Here is an 18,277-nt window from a genome sequence, read left to right as displayed (position 1 = left end):
TTTCATCTCCAACCCTCTTTTAAATGCCAAGAAAAATGAAATCGGATGAATTAAGCCAAAGGTTTCCAAGTCACCTAAAATATGGGCCGTTTGGCCCATACTCAGAGATCATGGCCTGGTAATTTTTACCAGTATTTGTGGGAAGATTGATTTCTCTTCTGCACCACAGTTATAATGATCAAGTTCCAAAAAAAATGTTTACATACAAAGCAATATTGTTCAGCCCTAAACAAAAAGGAAATTCTGACACCTGCTACAACGGGGATATACCTTGAGGCCACTATGCTGAGTGAAATTACCCAGTCACAAAAGGACAAATCCTGTATGATTCCACCCAAGTGAGGTACCTACATTAATTAAATCCATAGAGACGGAAGTGGGCTGATGGTTGCCAGGATAGGGGTGGGGGGAATGGGGGTTAGTGTTTAAAGGGGACGGAGCTTCCATTGGGGATGATGAAAAGTTCTGTGGCCGGATGGTGGTGATATTTGTACATCAGTGTGAATGAACTTAATGCCACTTAATTGTCCACTTAAAATTGGTTAAAACGATACATTTTATCGTATGTATATTTGCCACAATAAAAAAAAAAGAAGAAAGAAAAGGCTCTTGTCTCATTAACTGGCCTGAGCCAATTTGAATCATCTAAAACTAAGTTGAGCCAGTCTGAGCCCATGAAGGGGCAGAAGAGTGGTGGACGCCAGATTATGAATCCTGCTGGGCTTTCACATAGCTCATGCAGACCACTGGGTTATGTAAAATGGTTGAGCTCATACCATGTTAGTATCGTTAAAAGAAGAATATGGGGCTTCCCTGGTGGCACAGTGGTTGAGAGTCCGCCTGCCGATGCAGGGGACACGGGTTCGTGCCCCGGTCCAGGAAGAGCCCACATGCCGCGGAGCGGCTGGGCCCGTGAGCCATGGCCTCTGAGCCCGCGCGTCCGGAGCCTGTGCTCTGCAACGGGAGAGGCCACAACAGTGAGAGGCCTGCGTACCGCAACAACAACAACAAAAAATGCGATCATCCCCAGAGGGATAACTATGATAAGAATAAAGACTTTATCCAAGCTCTCCTCCTCCTGCAGATAAATATCACAGAGTGACCTGAATCGTAAGAGGAATGGGAGAAAAACGACAAAATTGTCATTTTTCGGAGCCACCTATTTGTCAGGGGGTGGATTGGAGGGCCTTTGAGAGAAGACCTGGAGGGCGCTGATCAGACCGTCATTGGCCCCATGGGTTATGCTCTCAGCTTGGCCCCACGGGAGCATCCTCAGTGTCGCTGTCCCAGCTGCCCCTCCTGAGCTGGAATGTCCGATGAGTCGGGCTGACCGATGCCTTGGAGAACAGAGCAAGAAACGACTCCTGGAGAAGACTCCTGCAGAACTTGGGGTTTCTCTGACTCGGAGTTGTGTCTGGGGTCAGATAGGACAGTCCAGCGGCTTCCTTGGCTTTGCTGTCTGTCCCTCACTGAGCTCCCCTCCATGTCACTCACGTGCTTGTCATTCAGGACAGCACTCGGAAACACGCAGCTTTTGTTCCAGATGGTGTGAGCGGGCGTGCGCTTGTTTGCTGTTATTCCATCTGAAGCCATGTGGGGTATATTGCCAGATTTTCAGTTTAATCCAGCAGACACAATCAGAATTGACACGTTAAAAAATCCCAGCTTTATAGTTTCCCTAACTAGAGCCAAGATATTTATTCGAACAATTTATTCAAATTAGTGTATTTTTCTTACAAGCAAGTCATCTCTGCCCAGAACAGCCGTCCCTGGTCCTGGCATTTTGTGACCAGCCTGTGCCATCACATCGTGCTCTGGTCTCCGGACTCCATGGAGTGGGGAGAAATATGCATTAGCATATTTCAGGTCACATGTTTCACTCACCCCTCCCCCACAGCAATGGCTGATGGGGGTTCCAGTGGGTGGCACCGAGAACAGCCCACTACAGGTACTTGATGAGGGATGTGGCCCTCCCATCCCTGTTGGCATCTTATTTTGAGGTGTGCCTGGCTGCTGTACCATGGGGAGGGCACAAAAGGATTTAAACAGCATCTCCCTCTGAGATCCATATGGGCTTCTAACCATGTTCATTTCAGGTCCTGTGTCCCCTGCTGCCAAGCCCCCCACCCTGGCCCCTGAGATGAAAATTTGAGCACCAGATGGGCTCTCCCAAGGAGAAGCAGTACAAGCCGTCCTCCTGCCTCTCTGGAAACAACCCCGGCTGTTTATTATGAGATGCAGTTGTCATGGTGATGAGTGGTCGGAGGGAGTTAGAGAAAATGTTGGCCTGGAGGGAAGGGTCGAGCCTGTGGAAGCTTTGGGGAGAAGCTGCCCTTGTACATGGACCTGAGACCTTGTGTTGCCTGTGGTCACCACGTGCTGTGGCCCCACACTGAGTTGTCTGGGGGATGGTGTAGGGCACTGACCTCCAGCCTGGGTTCCCCTGGCCAAGCCCAAACTGTGTCCCCCAGAAGGGATACCTCTTCCATTTGCCACAGATACCCAACACAAGGCCAGCGGCGGTCCTGGTGTTGCCGTTTCCCACTATGTATTCAGCACCTTGATGACAGTCTGTTGCCCCATATGATGGTCCTGCTTCTGCCAGAAAAATTAGGTTCTAGCCCAATCTGTAACATTTGTAGAAGGAGTGTTATCTTAGTACTTTTGGGCTGCTAAAACAGAATACCATAAACTGGGGGACTTAGAAACAACAGACATTTACTTCTTAGTTCTGGAGGCTGTAAGTCCAAGATCAAGGCGCTGGCAGATTTGGTGTCTGGTGAGAACCCACTTCCCTAAACAGCCATCTTCTTTTACATCCTCACGTGACAGGTGGGGGGCGAGGGAGCTCTCTGAGATCCCCTTTATAAGGGCACTAATCCCATTCATGAGGACCCCACCCTCATGAGCTCATCTAATCCTAATCACCTCTTAACAGCCCACCTCCTAATACCATTGCCCTGGGGGTTAGGTTTCAACATATGAATTTTGGCGGTGGGGGGCGGGGGACACAAATAGTGTGTACTAGGTGTGGTTGACCCCGTTTTCATTTTTCAGTTGATTGGTTGGTTTCTTTGGGGCTTTTGGAGATTCCTGGTGCCTGTGTGGCTCCTTGTAAGGCAGTGCAGGCCTTCAGGAAATGAAGTTTGTGAACTTAGCCTAGGGATGGTCATCAGGTTAGAAATTTCGCAAACAAGAAGGTAAAATGCTGATGTGCTCTAAGTGGATCTTGAAACTGGGAGGTGTACAGGACAGCAGAGGGTTGTCTGGGGCATGTCCCACATTAGAGCCTTACTTAAGGCAGACGGGAACACCCTTTAAGGTGAGAGACCCCTTTGGACATTACAGGAGGTTTTTCCTGGTGTGTCTTGTCCACAGCGGGAGGTGCAGAGCCAGTAGGGCTGTGACAGGAGCCCATTAGGAGTTCGGGAAGAAGCCTGGCTCCAGTGGGACCCTGGCAGGAGTGACCCCTTCAGGCTCAGCCCTGCAGGAAGGGGTGCTGTCTGCTCAGCTTGGGTAGCATGGATCCATGGGGGATAGATTAGACCTGATAGGAGAAGGATGGGGCCAGACCTGAAAGGAGGGCTGTGGTGGGTGGAGCAGGGGGCCCCAGAGCCCTGCCTCGGGACAGACCAGAACAGCGGGGCCAGGTCAGGGCCCACCGGCGCCGTCTGGGGGCTCACGGGGCTTTGGGGTAGGGGCAGTCCTTTGGGCTTCCAGCAAGGAAGAGGGGACAAAGCAGACATCTGACCCTCCTGGCCCCAGCTGTGCCCTGCACCCCCTCTGCTCCGGGAAGGCCTCATTTCTTCCTGTGGGTTGAGCGAGCCCAGATTACTCTCGGGATGTGGCACAAATCTGCCCGGTCCTTAATGCCCAGCCAGCTTTGTCCACCTCCTGTCTGAGCCATCCCCTCCACGCCCGTGGCCTCTGAAGCCCAGTGGTACCTGCAGTCATGGAGAGGATCCCTGGTCTGCCTCGTGCACAACCCCCCTGTTCCCTTCAGGGCTAGGACGGTGGGCCTGGGTCTTTTCAATTTTCTCTAACCCCCGCACAGAGATCTAATGAAGTCACAGGCCATGACAGTGACAGTCTAGGGCAGGGAAGACACGACACATGGCTGTGCTGCCTGAGCCTGTGGGTACCTGGCCATTCCTGTCCACACCTGGAGCCTCAGTCCTCTTACCTGTAAAGCAGGAATGGGCACATCCATCTCATATGGGAAAGGATGCGATCAATAATGTTACTTATTTATAAATAATGTAAATATAAGTATAATGTATACGTATGTTCATAATATAAATTTATTTATTTGTAAATAAAACTTTTAATGTCATTGGCATCATCATATTGTAACTGCTTGATAATTTATTTCCAGAAAGTTCTGGAACTTGACTTAAGATGCTGGCTCACCAGAGCCTCCTCTGGGGTTTGGACAGTGATTTCAGTGCTCGGATCTGGAGAGATCTTCTGGATAGTACAGGGCACTAAGTAGAGAAAATATACCTACACTTTAAATTTTGTTCATCGAAGTAAGAGGAATTTTGGGTTGATATCTTCTTTAAGAGAAGACTTATGACATGTCCTTGGGGCATTTTTCCTCTAGTAGTAGGTTGACTAATTTGCATTAACTAAAAAATTTAGATTTTTGAATTTGCATTGAACTAAGAATTTCAGTTTGTTAGAAATATAATTTTAACCCTTGGACACTGTCGTTGGGAATGTAAAATGGCTTAGCTGCTGTGGAAAACAGTATGGTGGTTTCTCAAAAGATAAAAAATAAAATTACCATATGATCCTGCAGTCCTACTTCTGGGTATATATATATATATATATATATATATATATATATATATATATATATATATACCCCAAGAATTGAAAGCAGGAACTCTGAGAGAGATTTGTACACCGGTGTTTGTAGCAGCATTATTCACAACAGCCAAAAGGTGGACGCAACCCAGGTGTGCGTGGACTGATGAATGGATAAACAAAGAGTGGTCTATATAAATGGTGGAATATTATTCAGCCTTAAAATGGAAGGACATTCTGACACCTGCTACAACAGGGATGAACCTTGAGGACGTTATGCTCAGTGAAGTAAGCCAGTCACAAAAAGACAAATCTTGTATGACCCCACTTGTACGCGCTCCTTAGAGTAAGTTGATAGCGGGAACTGGTGGTTGCCGGGGGCTGGCGGTGGGGTGGGAACAGGGAGTTAATGTTTGATGGGGACAGAGTTTCAGTTTTGTAAGATGAAACGAGCCCTGGAGATGGATGGTGATCGTTGCATAATAATGTGAGAGTACTTAATGCCACTGAAGTGTACGCTTACGAATGGTTAAGATGGCAAACTTTCTGTTATATGTATTTTACCACAATTAAAAATAATAAAACAAGAAATTAGAAAATATGATTCAAGTAACTTTTTAGAAGTATAAAAGTATACATATTATTGGCAGGAAAGTTAAATTATATCTGTGTGCACACACACATACCTATATACACATGCATTTTACAAAATTGTATCATATTGTATCTCCAGTTTTGTGTCTTGGTTTATTTTTCTTTTTTTAAATTTAAATTTTTATTTATTTTTTATTTTTGTATTTTTATTTTTTCTCACATGTGAAAACACCATCTTTGTCTTTAACTTCCCGGTTTCCAGGTTTGCAATGGTCTGGAGCAGCCGAGGAAGCAGCAGCGCTCTGATCTCAATGGCCCTGTTGACAATAACAACATTCTAGAGGTAATTTTTCCAAGGAAGAGAGTTCTGGCTCAGGGCCTTGATGTGGGAGCTGCCCACCCTGTCTTCATGGGCTCACGCTCTCCACCATGTTCTTGTCCCACCCAGTGCCTGGGGGAGGGGGGTCCCATCAAGCAAAGCCCGGTGGCCCTGCAGGACGAGGAAGGGAAGGCCCTTTCCTGTTGACTCAGACCCACACCACAGTGTGCCCATGTGTTGCCTTTGGTGCGTGGGGGACATTGGTGCTCCCCGATTTGACAGAAACTCATTCTATCCCATTATCTGACAGTCATGTTCTAAAACAGGATTACTCAAGGGTGGCACCATTGACATTTGGGGCCAGATCCTTCTTTGTTGTGAAGGGCCGTTCTTTGCACTGCAGGGTGTTTAGACACATCCCTGGCCTCTACCCACTAGATGCTAGTAGCAGCCCTCCTCCCCCAGTTGTGACAACCAAAAATGTCTACAGAAATTGCCGTATGTCCCCTTGGGGACAAAAATCGCTTGGGTTGAGAGCCACAGTTCTAAACCAACAATGTGGTTTTAAAAAACAATCCCATGTAAACTTTCACTGCCATGATGGGGAGGTTATTAGAATAAGGCCTTAAGCAAGTTATTTCCCTTTTCTGGATAACATGGTTTGGATGAGATTTTCTAACTTGGATGAAATAACTGTGGCCACCCATGCAGTGGCGTCTGGTCTCCTTCCTTGCTTTTAAAGATGTGCCTGGAAATTCTCATGCCTACCAGTTAGGGAACCACTGGGTATATTCCTTCTAGCAGTGACATGCTAATCTGGTTTTAGCTGATGGCCTTTTGTACCCCAGGTTTTCCATGAGAATTGGTTACACGTACCCCGCCCAAACATCATGGCGCCAGAAAGACACTGGTTTGCTGTAAGGAGCTGACTTCTTGGGAAGACCAGTCATGATTAATTAATTATGGTAATCAATTAATCACCATAATTAATTACCACCATTAATTATGGTAATTAATCATCTTAACCTAGATCTTATGGGCCAACTACTTAAACCTACTGTGTGTGTGTGTTTTCATATTTCCTAACAGACGAAGAAGGTGGCATCATTTCCAAGTTTTGTGGCTGGTAAGTGACTGGATTTTCTCTCTTAGGGGACAGCTGACATATTTTTATGTCAAAGCAACTGGGACTTTGACTTTTGGTTTTCTCCCACAAAGCTTGTGTAGAAAACACACCTTCAAGGGTAAGGCAGTTCTACAATAAGGCAAGGAGCTCGGCCCCACGTCTTCAATGGGAGGGGAGAAGATCCAATTGATTAGGGAACAGGAGACCATCCCATTTAATTATACTTTCAGTAATGGCCTCACACATGACACGATGATTGAATTAATAAATTGAAATGTCTCTGTATAAGCTGCTAATTATGATCTAACACTTTTGATTAGGGTGGATATAATTGCATCCAAATTTAGACTGCTAGTTGTTTTTTAAAGACTCTTCATTTCCTTCCACTCTCCTGTCTCTTTTGAGGAGGTTAATATTGTATTTTAACATTCAATTAAAAAAAAAAAAACCCAGGGCTTCCCAGGCGGCGCAGTGGATGAGAGTCCGCCTGCCGATGCGGGGGACACGGGTTCGTGCCCCGGTCCGGGAAGATCCCACATGCCGTGGAGCAGCTGGGCCCGTGAGCCATGGCCGCTGAGCCTGCGCGTCCGGAGCCTGTGCTCCGCAACGGGAGAGGCCACAGCGGTGAGAGGCCCGCGTACCGCAAAAAAAAAAACAAAAAACAAAACCCAGCTGATCTGTTCTGTGTCACTTTTGGTGTGGGGAGCACTCCTGCTTGGCTGTTGTCTGAAGGGCATCAGGGAACCCCCGCCACTCCTTTAGGATGCCCTCCAACCACACGATAAAGAGCCTCTTAAAAGTAGAATCTTTGCTTTGCCAGGAGGCTGATTCCTGCTCTTGCTAGTGGGTCACAATAAACAATGTGAAGTTTATTAATTCTTTCAATAAGGTGGTAATTGATTTTTATGAATATTTATGCGAGCAAGGTAAATTAATCTTCAGAAGTAAATGACTTTAGACTTTCGCTACCCTGGTTTTCTTTTTTAGTAAAGAACTAAAAAAACCCGGGAAACTGAAGCCCTCAAATTCCCTTTCAAGGGACTGACTGGTTTAAATCAGGCTAGCCCAACTCAGACTGGTTAAAAGTGAATTCACTGGCTCAACCCGGTTGCAACTGGTTCCACGTTATACTGGCTCGGTGTTGTTCCAGCTGGATAAAAACTAGTTTTGAACTGTCGGAACCAATATTACACAATTCAAATAGCCTTGACCCCATTTTGACCAATTCCAGTAGGCTCAGATGGATTTCGCTCAGCAGTTTACATGTGGTTTGGGGTACATTTTAGCTGGTTCAGACTGGATCACACTGGTTTTCATCAGGTCACAGTAGATTATGATGATCCCAATCCAGCCTGCTAGTGTGGTTGTTCCAGGACCCAGGGACTGGCAGGACCCAGCATCTCCTTCCTAGGGGAGGATGTGGTACATCCCAGCTCCAGTCTCCTTGGTGATCAGGATGCCAGGATGGGGCTGTGCCAGTCCACTGGTCTGGTGATGGAGGCTCTTGTGGATCCAAGAAGTTCACTTGTCTTTTTTTTTGTTTGCCTACTCCGTGCGGCTTGTGGGATCTTAGTTCCCCGACCAGGGATTGAACCCTGGTCCCCCACAGTGAAAGTGCCGAGCTCTAACCACTGGACCTCCAGGGAAGTCCCAAAGCTCACTTTTAAACATATTGCATGGCGCCATTTGGGCAGGACTCCCTCAAACTGTCTGGGGGGATGATTTGCACATGAAGCTCCCCTGGCTTGAATCACCCTCACACCTGCAGGGAGGGGAGGGGGAGGGACCGGGAAGCAGAGTGTGTGCCTGGGTGCCCCGAGTCATACCTCTAGCAGTCAGACTTCCAGAAGACTCCCCGCTCTGTACCAGCTGACTGTTCTAGACCAAATCAAAACAGCTGCCTCCAACCAACCCAGACTGGCTAAGGCTGCTTGTGACCAGCTCAAACCAGCGTGGACCGCCTTACTTTAGAGTGTCCTATAGAAGAGAAGCCCTTCGACTGTTACGAAAACGTAGCGATCTTAAAGCAAACACACACCCCTTCATAGCAGAGGATTCATATTCAACAAAGACTTGAAGGACCAAAAGTCTGACTCAGGAACAGGAAGAGATAATGATGAAACACCCTAGGATGGAATGAATGTGGGGAAACCACCCCCAAATTAGACAGGTTGATCAGTTAGGAATGTATTTCCATGCACCTACTGGGAGCTTGTCCAAACAGGGAAGTTTGTTGTGTACAGAGGTCCAGAGGCGAGTGGCTCCTGGCTCCATGGGTTTGTGACACGGGAATCGGCCTTCTCCTCGGGCGGGTCACCTCAGCCCCAGCCAGTGTCCGTATCCTTCCGGACACCACTTCCTGTTCCAGGCAGGAAGCAGAGAGAAAAGGGCAAAAGTCCACACCAGCCATGGTAGAGATGGGAAAGATGGTGACTGCGTCTCGATGGAAGATGCATCTTTGCGGGGTACAAAGCTTTGGACTTCCCATGGAGGGTACCTTGTAACCGGATGTATCCCTCGAGGGGCCCCTGGAAGCCGTACCCATGGAGTGAGTGTAAGAGGTGTTGTCTCCTGGGACACTGGGATGGCTCCACACACCCTCCCTGATGGGCGTTTCTTACCCTCGTGCTCCAGGCGAGCGCCTGGGCGGCTGTGTGGACACTGTGCGGACTCTCGGAAGAATCCAGCCGACAGACTGTGCTTCCTGCCTTATTCCCTCTGAGGAAGCAGCCCCACGTCTGGTTGAACTTAGGAGCCCTCATGACTCTGAGTGTTTAGTTGAACCTTAAAGTCCCTGATGACCTCTTTGTCTCCCATCGGCCAGAGATGTGCCAGTGACTGCACCCTGAACCTCAGGATTGCCTGGACCACTGGGCTTCCAGGAAGGAGGGGAGCAGGTCTGGAGAGGGGGCTGGAGGGGATATGCCCTCGGTGTCGGCCACACCCCGTCTGGCAGGCGAGCATTCCAAGTGCGGGGGAGTCTTCGGGCACGTTCAGTCCTGTGGCCCAAGGTCTCAAGGGCTGAGAAGACCCACTGTGACCTTGAGGAGGAGTGGGCCTTCTGCCAGCTCTGCACTGCGGGAAACCTTCCTGGAGCCTTGATGAGGGAGAGCCTTCAGTCCCAACTCATGCCTTACTTCACATCCTGTGTTGTTAATAATAATGAAAGATGATAGCAGTTACAGTGATGCCGTCTTCACATGTCTCAGGCGCTGGGTTTGTGCCAGTCCCTGTGCTGGGCCCTGTGCATCTCCTTCACGTCAGCCTAACTCGCAGGTTAGGAAGCAGTGAGGCTCCTCCGAGGCCCCATGGCTGCCAAAGGGCGGAGCTGGGCCTTGGACGCACGTCTGGGTACTTGATAGCCCGCCTTCCTTGCCGAGCTGGTTTCCTGACTCCCTAATACGCCTTCATTCAACACCATCAGTAACGGGCCAGATAGTCCTTGTCAGCACTACTCGGGCCCGGCACGGCGCTGATGCCTTAACCATGCTGACTCGGTGACCTCCTAACAACCCCCAGGGACGGTGCTGCCACAGATGAGTAAACCGAGGCTCAGAGAGGGTGCATGGCCAGGTGGTCCCTGCACAGCCGGGATGGGAACCTGGGCTGGGAACCGGGCTGGGGTCTGAGCTCGCCGCGCCCTGCTGTACTGTCCGAGCAGCCCGCCGGGTGCAGCAGGAGCGGGGGTGCCTTCACCTGGTGAAGATGCACAGCTCCAGTTCTGGGGAGCCCACTGAGGATAACCTTCCAGATATCAGAGCTGCTGGCCCCACTCAGGCTCGGAGTCACCAAGTCATTGAGGGAAGAGCCCCCCCTGGTGACCACTGTCTGTGGAAAGATGCTGGCCCTCTCGGACCCTCTTGGATTGGAAGGTTGACACTGCAGGGTACCTGTGGAGGTGAACCCCTGCACAGAACCCTCCCACCGTCCCGTGGGGAGGCACCCCAGGCGACAAGGAGTAGCAGGAACGCCAGGATGTTCCCTCCCACGGGCCGTGGAGGTGGCAGCATGCGTCCACGTGGGCCAGAGGGTCACCTGCTTCTGAACAAGTATATGTGAAAGTCTAGCTTTTCTATCAAACCAGACATGTGCTTATTAAAACCCAAAGTCTGGTGCTGGACTCGGGCAATGGAGCCCCACAGCAGCAGCTTCAGCACCAAACAAAGGCTGATAGATGGTGTTCTGTTCCTCACACTGCTCTCCCCCTGGTCCAGCAGCCAAGGCTCCTGTGAGGTGTCCTGGACCACCCACACCCCACCAAGACCCTGGGCTCGTGCTCAGATGCCGCTGGTTCTCCAGTCCAGGGCCCCTTAAAGGGGTCCTTACACCCTGTTGTCTGAACCTGTCAGTGTCCCACCGTGGGTGCTGGGAGATCACGGGGGCCTCATCCCCCGACTTCCAGAGCTCGGGCTGAGCTCACCTCACACCTTCCCTCTCTGAGGGGTCCTCACGGTGGTGATGAAGCCACTTGGCTATATTCATACACTGGGCACTTCAGATCTGAGCCTTGGTTTGCTCTTAAAGTAAGCAATTGGGGTGAACCTGTCCACATAAGACTCCTAAGTTGAAGGCAGCTCTCACCTCCTCCTTGTCAGCCTGTGACAGGGGCAGGGGTCCCGAGCCCAGAGCAGGCCTGGGTGGACACGTGGGCCCCCTGGGTCCGGGGTGCTATTGGCCAGAGGGTGGGAGTCAGAAGAGAGCAGAGCGTTCCATAGAGGGCTTAGGAAAACCAAAAAGACTCCTCCTTGTTAGAAACAAACAAAACCATGTGAGATCTTGTCTCCAGTATTCTATTTGCTCAGCATGAATAGGGCTTGGACCTGTTTTTAAATGGGAACATTTATTCACCAATAGAGGTTTGTTAAACTTTCTGTGAATAGTGCTTGGATCAATCCAAGAGCCATAAGATTGAAAAATGATTTCTACCCTGGAAATCCCTGTGGTACCTTCCTCTTTTCTATCTGCACATCCCAGACCCCTAATCCCTCTCTGCAGTAGAAGCCATTGTTAAATTTACTGTGAATCCTGCCAGAAATTTCCTGAACATATATAAGACTATACATAGAGCTTTTAATTTACTTTTTAATATTTTATTGAAGTATAGTTGATTGTAGACCTTTTTCTTAAAATAGATACAGGCCACATGGGTCTGCACTTAGTTCTCTCACTTCTTGGTAGATTCCACTTCTTGATAGATTTCTTGGTAGAGACAACAACTATAAATTCACCTAATTATTCAAGTGGTAACACAGGAGTCAGTGACGTGGCCCTAGGATGCCCTACGATGGGGTATTAATCAGCCCCCTCTGGACTGATGGTTACATGGTTTCCACTCTGTGCAAAACTGAGCAGCCTCGTGGGTGAGTGCTTGTGATCAGGTGTGAGTTGAGTTCTTTTCTTTTCTTTCTTCCTTTTTTTTTTTTGGTTGCATTGGGTCTTTGTTGCTCTGCGCAGACTTTCTCTAGTTGTGTCGGGCTAGTCTTCGTTGCGGTGCACGGGCTTCTCATTGTGGTGGCTTCTCTTGTTGTGGAGCACGGGCTCTAGGGGCGCAGGCCTCAGTAGTTGTGGCTCACGGGTTCTAGAGTTCAGGCTCAGTAGTTGTGGCACATGGGCATAGTTGCTCCACGGCATGTGGGATCTTCCCGGACCAGGGCTCGAACTCGTGTCCCCTGCATTGGCAGGCAGATTCTTAACCACTGCTCCACCAGGGAAGTCCCATGGTGTGAGTTGTTTTGGAAAAGCACTTCCTGGATAGAGCGGGGTTACAGGTTAGCATCATGCCTGCTTGGATAAAGATGACCAGATTGCTTTCCCAAGAGGTAGAGAGGTCACATGGCTCTCCATCATGTGTGAGCATGTGGGTCACCTGTACTGTGTGCCATCCCCCTGTTTGCTCTTAGCCCCAGGCTGATGGGTGGAAAGTGGTATCTTGGTAGTTTCACGTGCATATTTTCCATCAGAAGTGAATCCCAGATGCCATTTTCCTATGCTAATAAGCTGTTTGTGTTTCTTTCCCTGTGCATTGCATGTTTATTTCCTTTGCCCATCCCTCTATCAGATTTTTGGTGTTTCTTATTTATTTGTGCTGTTCTTTACATATAAAGGAAATTAGCCCTTTGATTTATATTGCAAAAGTTTCCCCCAGGTTACAGTTGTCTTGAATTTCTTTTTGTTGTTTTTGTACATTTTAAAATTTGCTGAACATTTTATGTAGTCAAGTGTATTCATGTTTTTCCTTTGAGGTTACTGAGTTTTTGAGATTAGTATGACCTTCACAGTCCTAAGATATTTTTAAGATAAAGTTTTCTTCTAGAGCCTTTATTTTGAATTAATTAAATATTTGGTTTATTTGGAATTTACTTTGGTATATGGATCCAGGAAAAGTTACATTTCAAATGAGACAGTTAACCAGTTGTGCCAAAGCTATTCAATGAATCTTTTTTTCCACTGGTTTGAAATGCAGCCTTCATCATACATTAAATTTGCCATGTACATGTAGGGCTGTTTCTGGATCTGTTACACTGATTTGCCCACTCAGGTTCCCGAACCAGGCTGCTTGCTTTCCTGGATTTATACTACATTTTATTCCCTGGTACAGCTAGTTCTTCCCCTTGCTACCATCATTCCTGATCACAAATTCCCTGGATCCTCTCGCATATTTATTTTTCCATAGAAACTTTAGAATCAGTTTATCTAGTTATGCAATAAAAATTCCTATTGTTTTTTTAATTTGGCACGCCATGCATTAAATTTATCTATATGGGGGAAGTGTCACCTTTACAGTATAGAATCTTAGCCAGAAAAGGACTTATCTTTCCATTTATTCAAGCTTGTTTATCTTCATCAATAAAATTTTTTTCGTAAAAATCCAGCACACATGTTGTTAGTTTATTCCTTGGTGTTTTATCCCTTTTATTGCTTTTGTAAATCTTATCTCTTGTTTCGTTATTTTTTCTAACCTATTACTATTTGTAGCTACAAAGAAAGCTATTGATTTTTTAATATATTAAATTTGGAACAACTGCCTTAATGAATTCTTTTCTTTTTTGAGTAGATTTTTAGTTGTTTTCTTGGGTTTTTCTTGGTACACAGTCATGCCGTCTGCAAATAAGAATGATTTTTGCTGCTTCCACTCTTGTTTTCTGTTACTTTTTCCTCTTGTCTAATTGATTGGGTAGAGTACAAGGAACAGTGCTCTAGAATAGTGATTTCTTTTAAAATGATGCCTTTTGGGGAGATACATCCTTTTAATTTTTTATCATAAAAAATTTCAAACGTATACAAAAGAAGAGAGAATACTATGATGAGCTTCCTGCGTCCTCAGCTTCAGTCTCGACCTGCTCGCGGCCAGTCTTGCTTCATCTACATCCCCACCCTCTCCTAGATTATTCTAAAGCAAACCTCAGATCTCACTATCCTCTTTAAATGTTTCGAATATGTATCTCTAAAAGATAGGAAGTTTGTGTTTAAAGATACTGCGATACTATTACCACAACTAAAATCAAATAATCATTTCTTTGTATCATTTAATCCCCAGGCAGTGTTTGCCTTCCCCCAGATTACAGCGTGCTCATCTGTATGAGGGTCCAGAAAAGGGCCATGCATTGAGATCAGCTACGTGTCCCATTCTCTTATGCGTCTTATTTTATAGGTTCTCTATCCATCTCTCTTTTTTCTCATTTACAATATTTTTGTTGCTGCTCTTGTGGAAGAATCTGTATCATTTGTTTCATGGAGTGCCCTGCAGCCTTGATTTTGCTGATTGCATCCTCCTGGGGTTATTGCTGTAAAATGTTGGGTGTTTAGATAAAGAGGCTTGATCAGATTTAGTCTGGTTGTTTCCGGCAAAAAACCCCAACCTTCATAGGTATTGTGTTTTTCCATCAGGAGGCACATGCTGGTTCTTTGTTTCTCTCTTTGTAATATTAGCAACCATTAATGATCATTGTCTGGATCCAGTAATTGATTAGAGGTTGCAAAATGATGGTGTTCTAGTTCCATCATTTCTCATTTCTTCTTGATTATTTGGAGTTTTCCTCTGCAGAGAAACTTGCCCTCGTCAAATATTCAGTTACCCAGAGTACAGTTCATATAGAAAAAGCTAGTTAACTACTTGATTCCTTCTCTTTATTTAAAAAATTTTAAATTAATAAGTTTCCCTAACAACCTCTACAGATCAGCACCATCAGGCACTCTAGGGTTGAAGCACGGTTGGCGTGTCACACTGCGTCGTGGATGTTATCCTTATTGGCGTTGAGGTTGTCCTGTCTTTGGCCAGTGGGAGCCTCCCGAGGTTGCTTCCCGAGTCCTGTCAACATGACCTCTGTCGTCTTTGGTAGCTTCCTGGCTTTCTGGTTTGACTAGATATTCCAGGCTCATCTTAAACATCTCTCAATTGAGGACTAGGACAAGTTGTTTCTAACAGGAGCCCTGGGAGCTCGTCCTAAGAGACTATAATCTGCTCACTGTGGGTGCTCATTGCTACTGATTTGGTCAGAAGGGTAAGAAATGTATCTGTGGTGGGATGGCTCCCAGTGAGCCCCACCTGCTGGTATTTGTGGCCTTGGGTAACCTCTCCCCTTGAGAGCAGGTTGGACTTATTGACTCACTTCTAGTGGACAGAATATGACAGAAGGGATGTCCTTCCCAAGATTAGGTTACCGAAAGCCTGTGACTTCTTTCCTGCTCTCTCTTGCTTGCCTACTCTGCCACGTTGTGAGTGGCTCTGTCAGGTAGATGCCCACGTGGGGTCTCTGGCCAGCAGCCCTATAAGTGAACTTGGAAGTGGACCCTCTCCTATTAAGATGGCTACAGCCCTGATTGTCCTGGTGACTCCAGCCTTGAGAGGGACCCTGACCAGAGGCACCCAGTTAAGCCACACCCAGATTCCCCACCCACAGAAACTGAGATAATAAATGTGTATCATTTTAGCTGCTAACTTTGGGGATAATTAATTACCCATATGTATATATAAGTAACTAATATTCTGTATATTTTTAAGATAAAATACATCATGATTCATACTGATGCTTTGCTAGCACTATAGGGTTTTTTACATTTGTATCTTCCTTTTCCTAGGTCCCAAATCCCCAGCCTCAAGGTCACCAACATAATTCTGCATTTGTTTTATTCCACTAATCATACAGCAGTCACAGAATAGCAATACCAGTGTCACTGAGGACACTGGATTACAGTATAGATACAGTAAAGATTTGTTTGCACTGACTTTTGTCTTTAGAGTATAGCTCACAAGGGATGTACCAGCAAATCACTGCATTTGACAATCATTGGGAATGGTTCTTCTCTTTGTGATTAGGTCATAACTGGATACACATTTAGATTCATTTTTCTTTTAAATCTTAGGAATTTACTTTTTAAAATTTAATCTCATTTTATAATTATATAAAGTACTTATGGTTCAAAAATCAAACATACATAACAGCGTATATGTACAGATATTCAGTTCCTTTCCCTATTACCCCTCTCCCCTCAGTCCTTTCCTCCCACTGCAGATAAGCATTTTTGACATTTCACATACTTTTTTTATAAGCATATCTTCCCCTTTCTTGGATAATGAGTTGGGTAACCCCCGTCTCTCCATCCTGCTTTTTAAACTGAATCCTGAATCCTGGATGTGATGAGTTCCACGCTGCGCAGGGCAGGGCAGCGTGTGGAGGACTCTGCTGCTCCAGAGACCCGCCCGACCCCCGTGCAGTTGGATGTTCCCTCTGCAGGAACATTGGGGTGGTTTCCAGTTTTTTTGCTGCTACAAAAAGGGCTGCAGGAAACAACCTCATTGCATACGCCTTTTCCTATTTTTGCCAGTTTTTGTATTCATCCTGCTTTTTCTGGGAAGGAGTTCTCCTCGTGGGCAGATTTATGCACTGTATCAGGTTTGGCTTTGACCTTTTTTTCCTTGACTCCCTGTTTTTGAGTCGTTTCCTCCCAGTGGTCAGTGACTTTATCTCCAGCCAGTGTCTAATGCTCCGCCCTGTGGATCCCTCAGCCCTTTCGTCAGTGATGCTGCCCCCTGCCTGCAGACCCAGGCGTGGCCTCTCCCCGGGAGTGTCCCATGGTCTGGCTTTCAGACAGCGTCTTCTCTTTTACATCAGCCTTACAGGATCACCTTTACCGTTGCACGGCTTCTCAGAGGTACTGCCCTGGCTGCGTTGGGGCGTCTGGCTCTGGGACAGGCCGATGCAGTGGGCAAGGTATTGGGGGCAGGCAGAGCTTACTCGGGGCCAGACACCACCCCCGGGTCTGCCCAGTCTCATGTTCCTCCCTCTTGCCTCCTCTCCCTGTTCCAGGCCCTTCCCAGGCCAGCTCTTCTATGATCTGGGTGCTTCCTGGACGTGGCCTCCGTGCCCCGCCTGCTCCCTGTCCATCCTTCCCGCCCTGTCCAGTCAGGGCTATGCCCCTCCTCCCGGTGGAGTCAGGTCCCCCTCTGCCTTTTGGATCCCCAGCCCATCTGACATCTTTCCTCCCCTGTATCTTCCACGCTCCTGGCCACTGGCTTCTGAACACAGTATCCTGCCCTGCATCTGCCCACACCCCCATGCTCACTTCCTCTGCTTCTTAACTGGGACTTGGGACTGGCTGCCTCCTTCTCTGTTCCTCCCTCACACCCCTCAACCCATATGCAAGGTCACTGCCCCATAAGCACTGGGGCACCTTTCTCCTCCCATTAGTGCCGCACAGCTGGGCATGCCTCCCTTTCTAAGGCCCTTCTTTTCCTGGCCGCCCTCCACCTTCTCTGTCTGTGTGCCCTTCTTTGTCTGTTTTGCCGGTCACCTTCCACCGCCTGGACAGAGAGCGTCGGAGCTCAGCAGAGCCCTGCCCCCACCCGGCTCCCTCTTCCCCTTGGTGATTCTCCCATGCCTGCAGCTTTACTTGGCATCGACATGCAGTTCCCTGGGACTCCTGAGTCCAGCTGCCCCCTGAGCTTCTTTTGGGGGACTCCAGGCTCCTGCCACTAAACTTGCTCAGAATCCTCCCCACCCCCTAAGCTCAGAACGCTCCCAGGGTCCTCTTCTCAGTGAGTAGCAGCTGTATCCATCCAGCCCTGCAGTGAGCTCTCTAGCTCTCCATCCTTCCTCCTCCAAGCCCCCTCCAGGTCCTACTGATTGAACCTGCAGGGTGAATCAGTCTGTTGCTGTCTGTTCATCACCCTGTTCCACATCATCATCACCATCATCACCATCACCACCATCATCACCACCTTCATCACCATCATCACCATCACCACCATCACCATCACCATCATCACCATCATCACCACCATCACCACCATCATCACCATCACCATCACCATCACCATGATCACCATCATCACCACCATCACCATCACCATCATCACCACCATCACCATCACCATCATCACCATCATCACCACCATCACCATCATCACCACCATCACCACCATCACCACC

The 18,277-nt window shown here is 47.7% G+C and overlaps 1 protein-coding gene across 1 annotated transcript in view; it reads left to right on the top strand.

Annotated features, from left to right (window-relative positions):
• The window catches only part of APBA2 (amyloid beta precursor protein binding family A member 2), a 154,172-nt gene that overhangs the window by 103,125 nt on the left and 32,770 nt on the right, over window positions 1-18,277 (top strand). Inside the window, exons 4-5 of the mRNA XM_029238011.1 lie at window positions 5,666-5,746; window positions 6,812-6,848. Coding sequence (XP_029093844.1) covers window positions 5,666-5,746; window positions 6,812-6,848 — 118 coding nt within the window. The remainder of the gene's footprint in view (window positions 1-5,665; window positions 5,747-6,811; window positions 6,849-18,277) is intronic.

Source organism: Monodon monoceros, unplaced genomic scaffold (assembly GCF_005190385.1).
Source record: "Monodon monoceros isolate NGI ecotype Baffin Bay Population unplaced genomic scaffold, NGI_Narwhal_1 Super_Scaffold_21, whole genome shotgun sequence".
Taxonomy (NCBI): domain Eukaryota; kingdom Metazoa; phylum Chordata; class Mammalia; order Artiodactyla; family Monodontidae; genus Monodon; species Monodon monoceros.
Note: the sequence above shows the minus strand (reverse complement) of the source record. Positions and strands in the feature narration are given on the sequence as shown.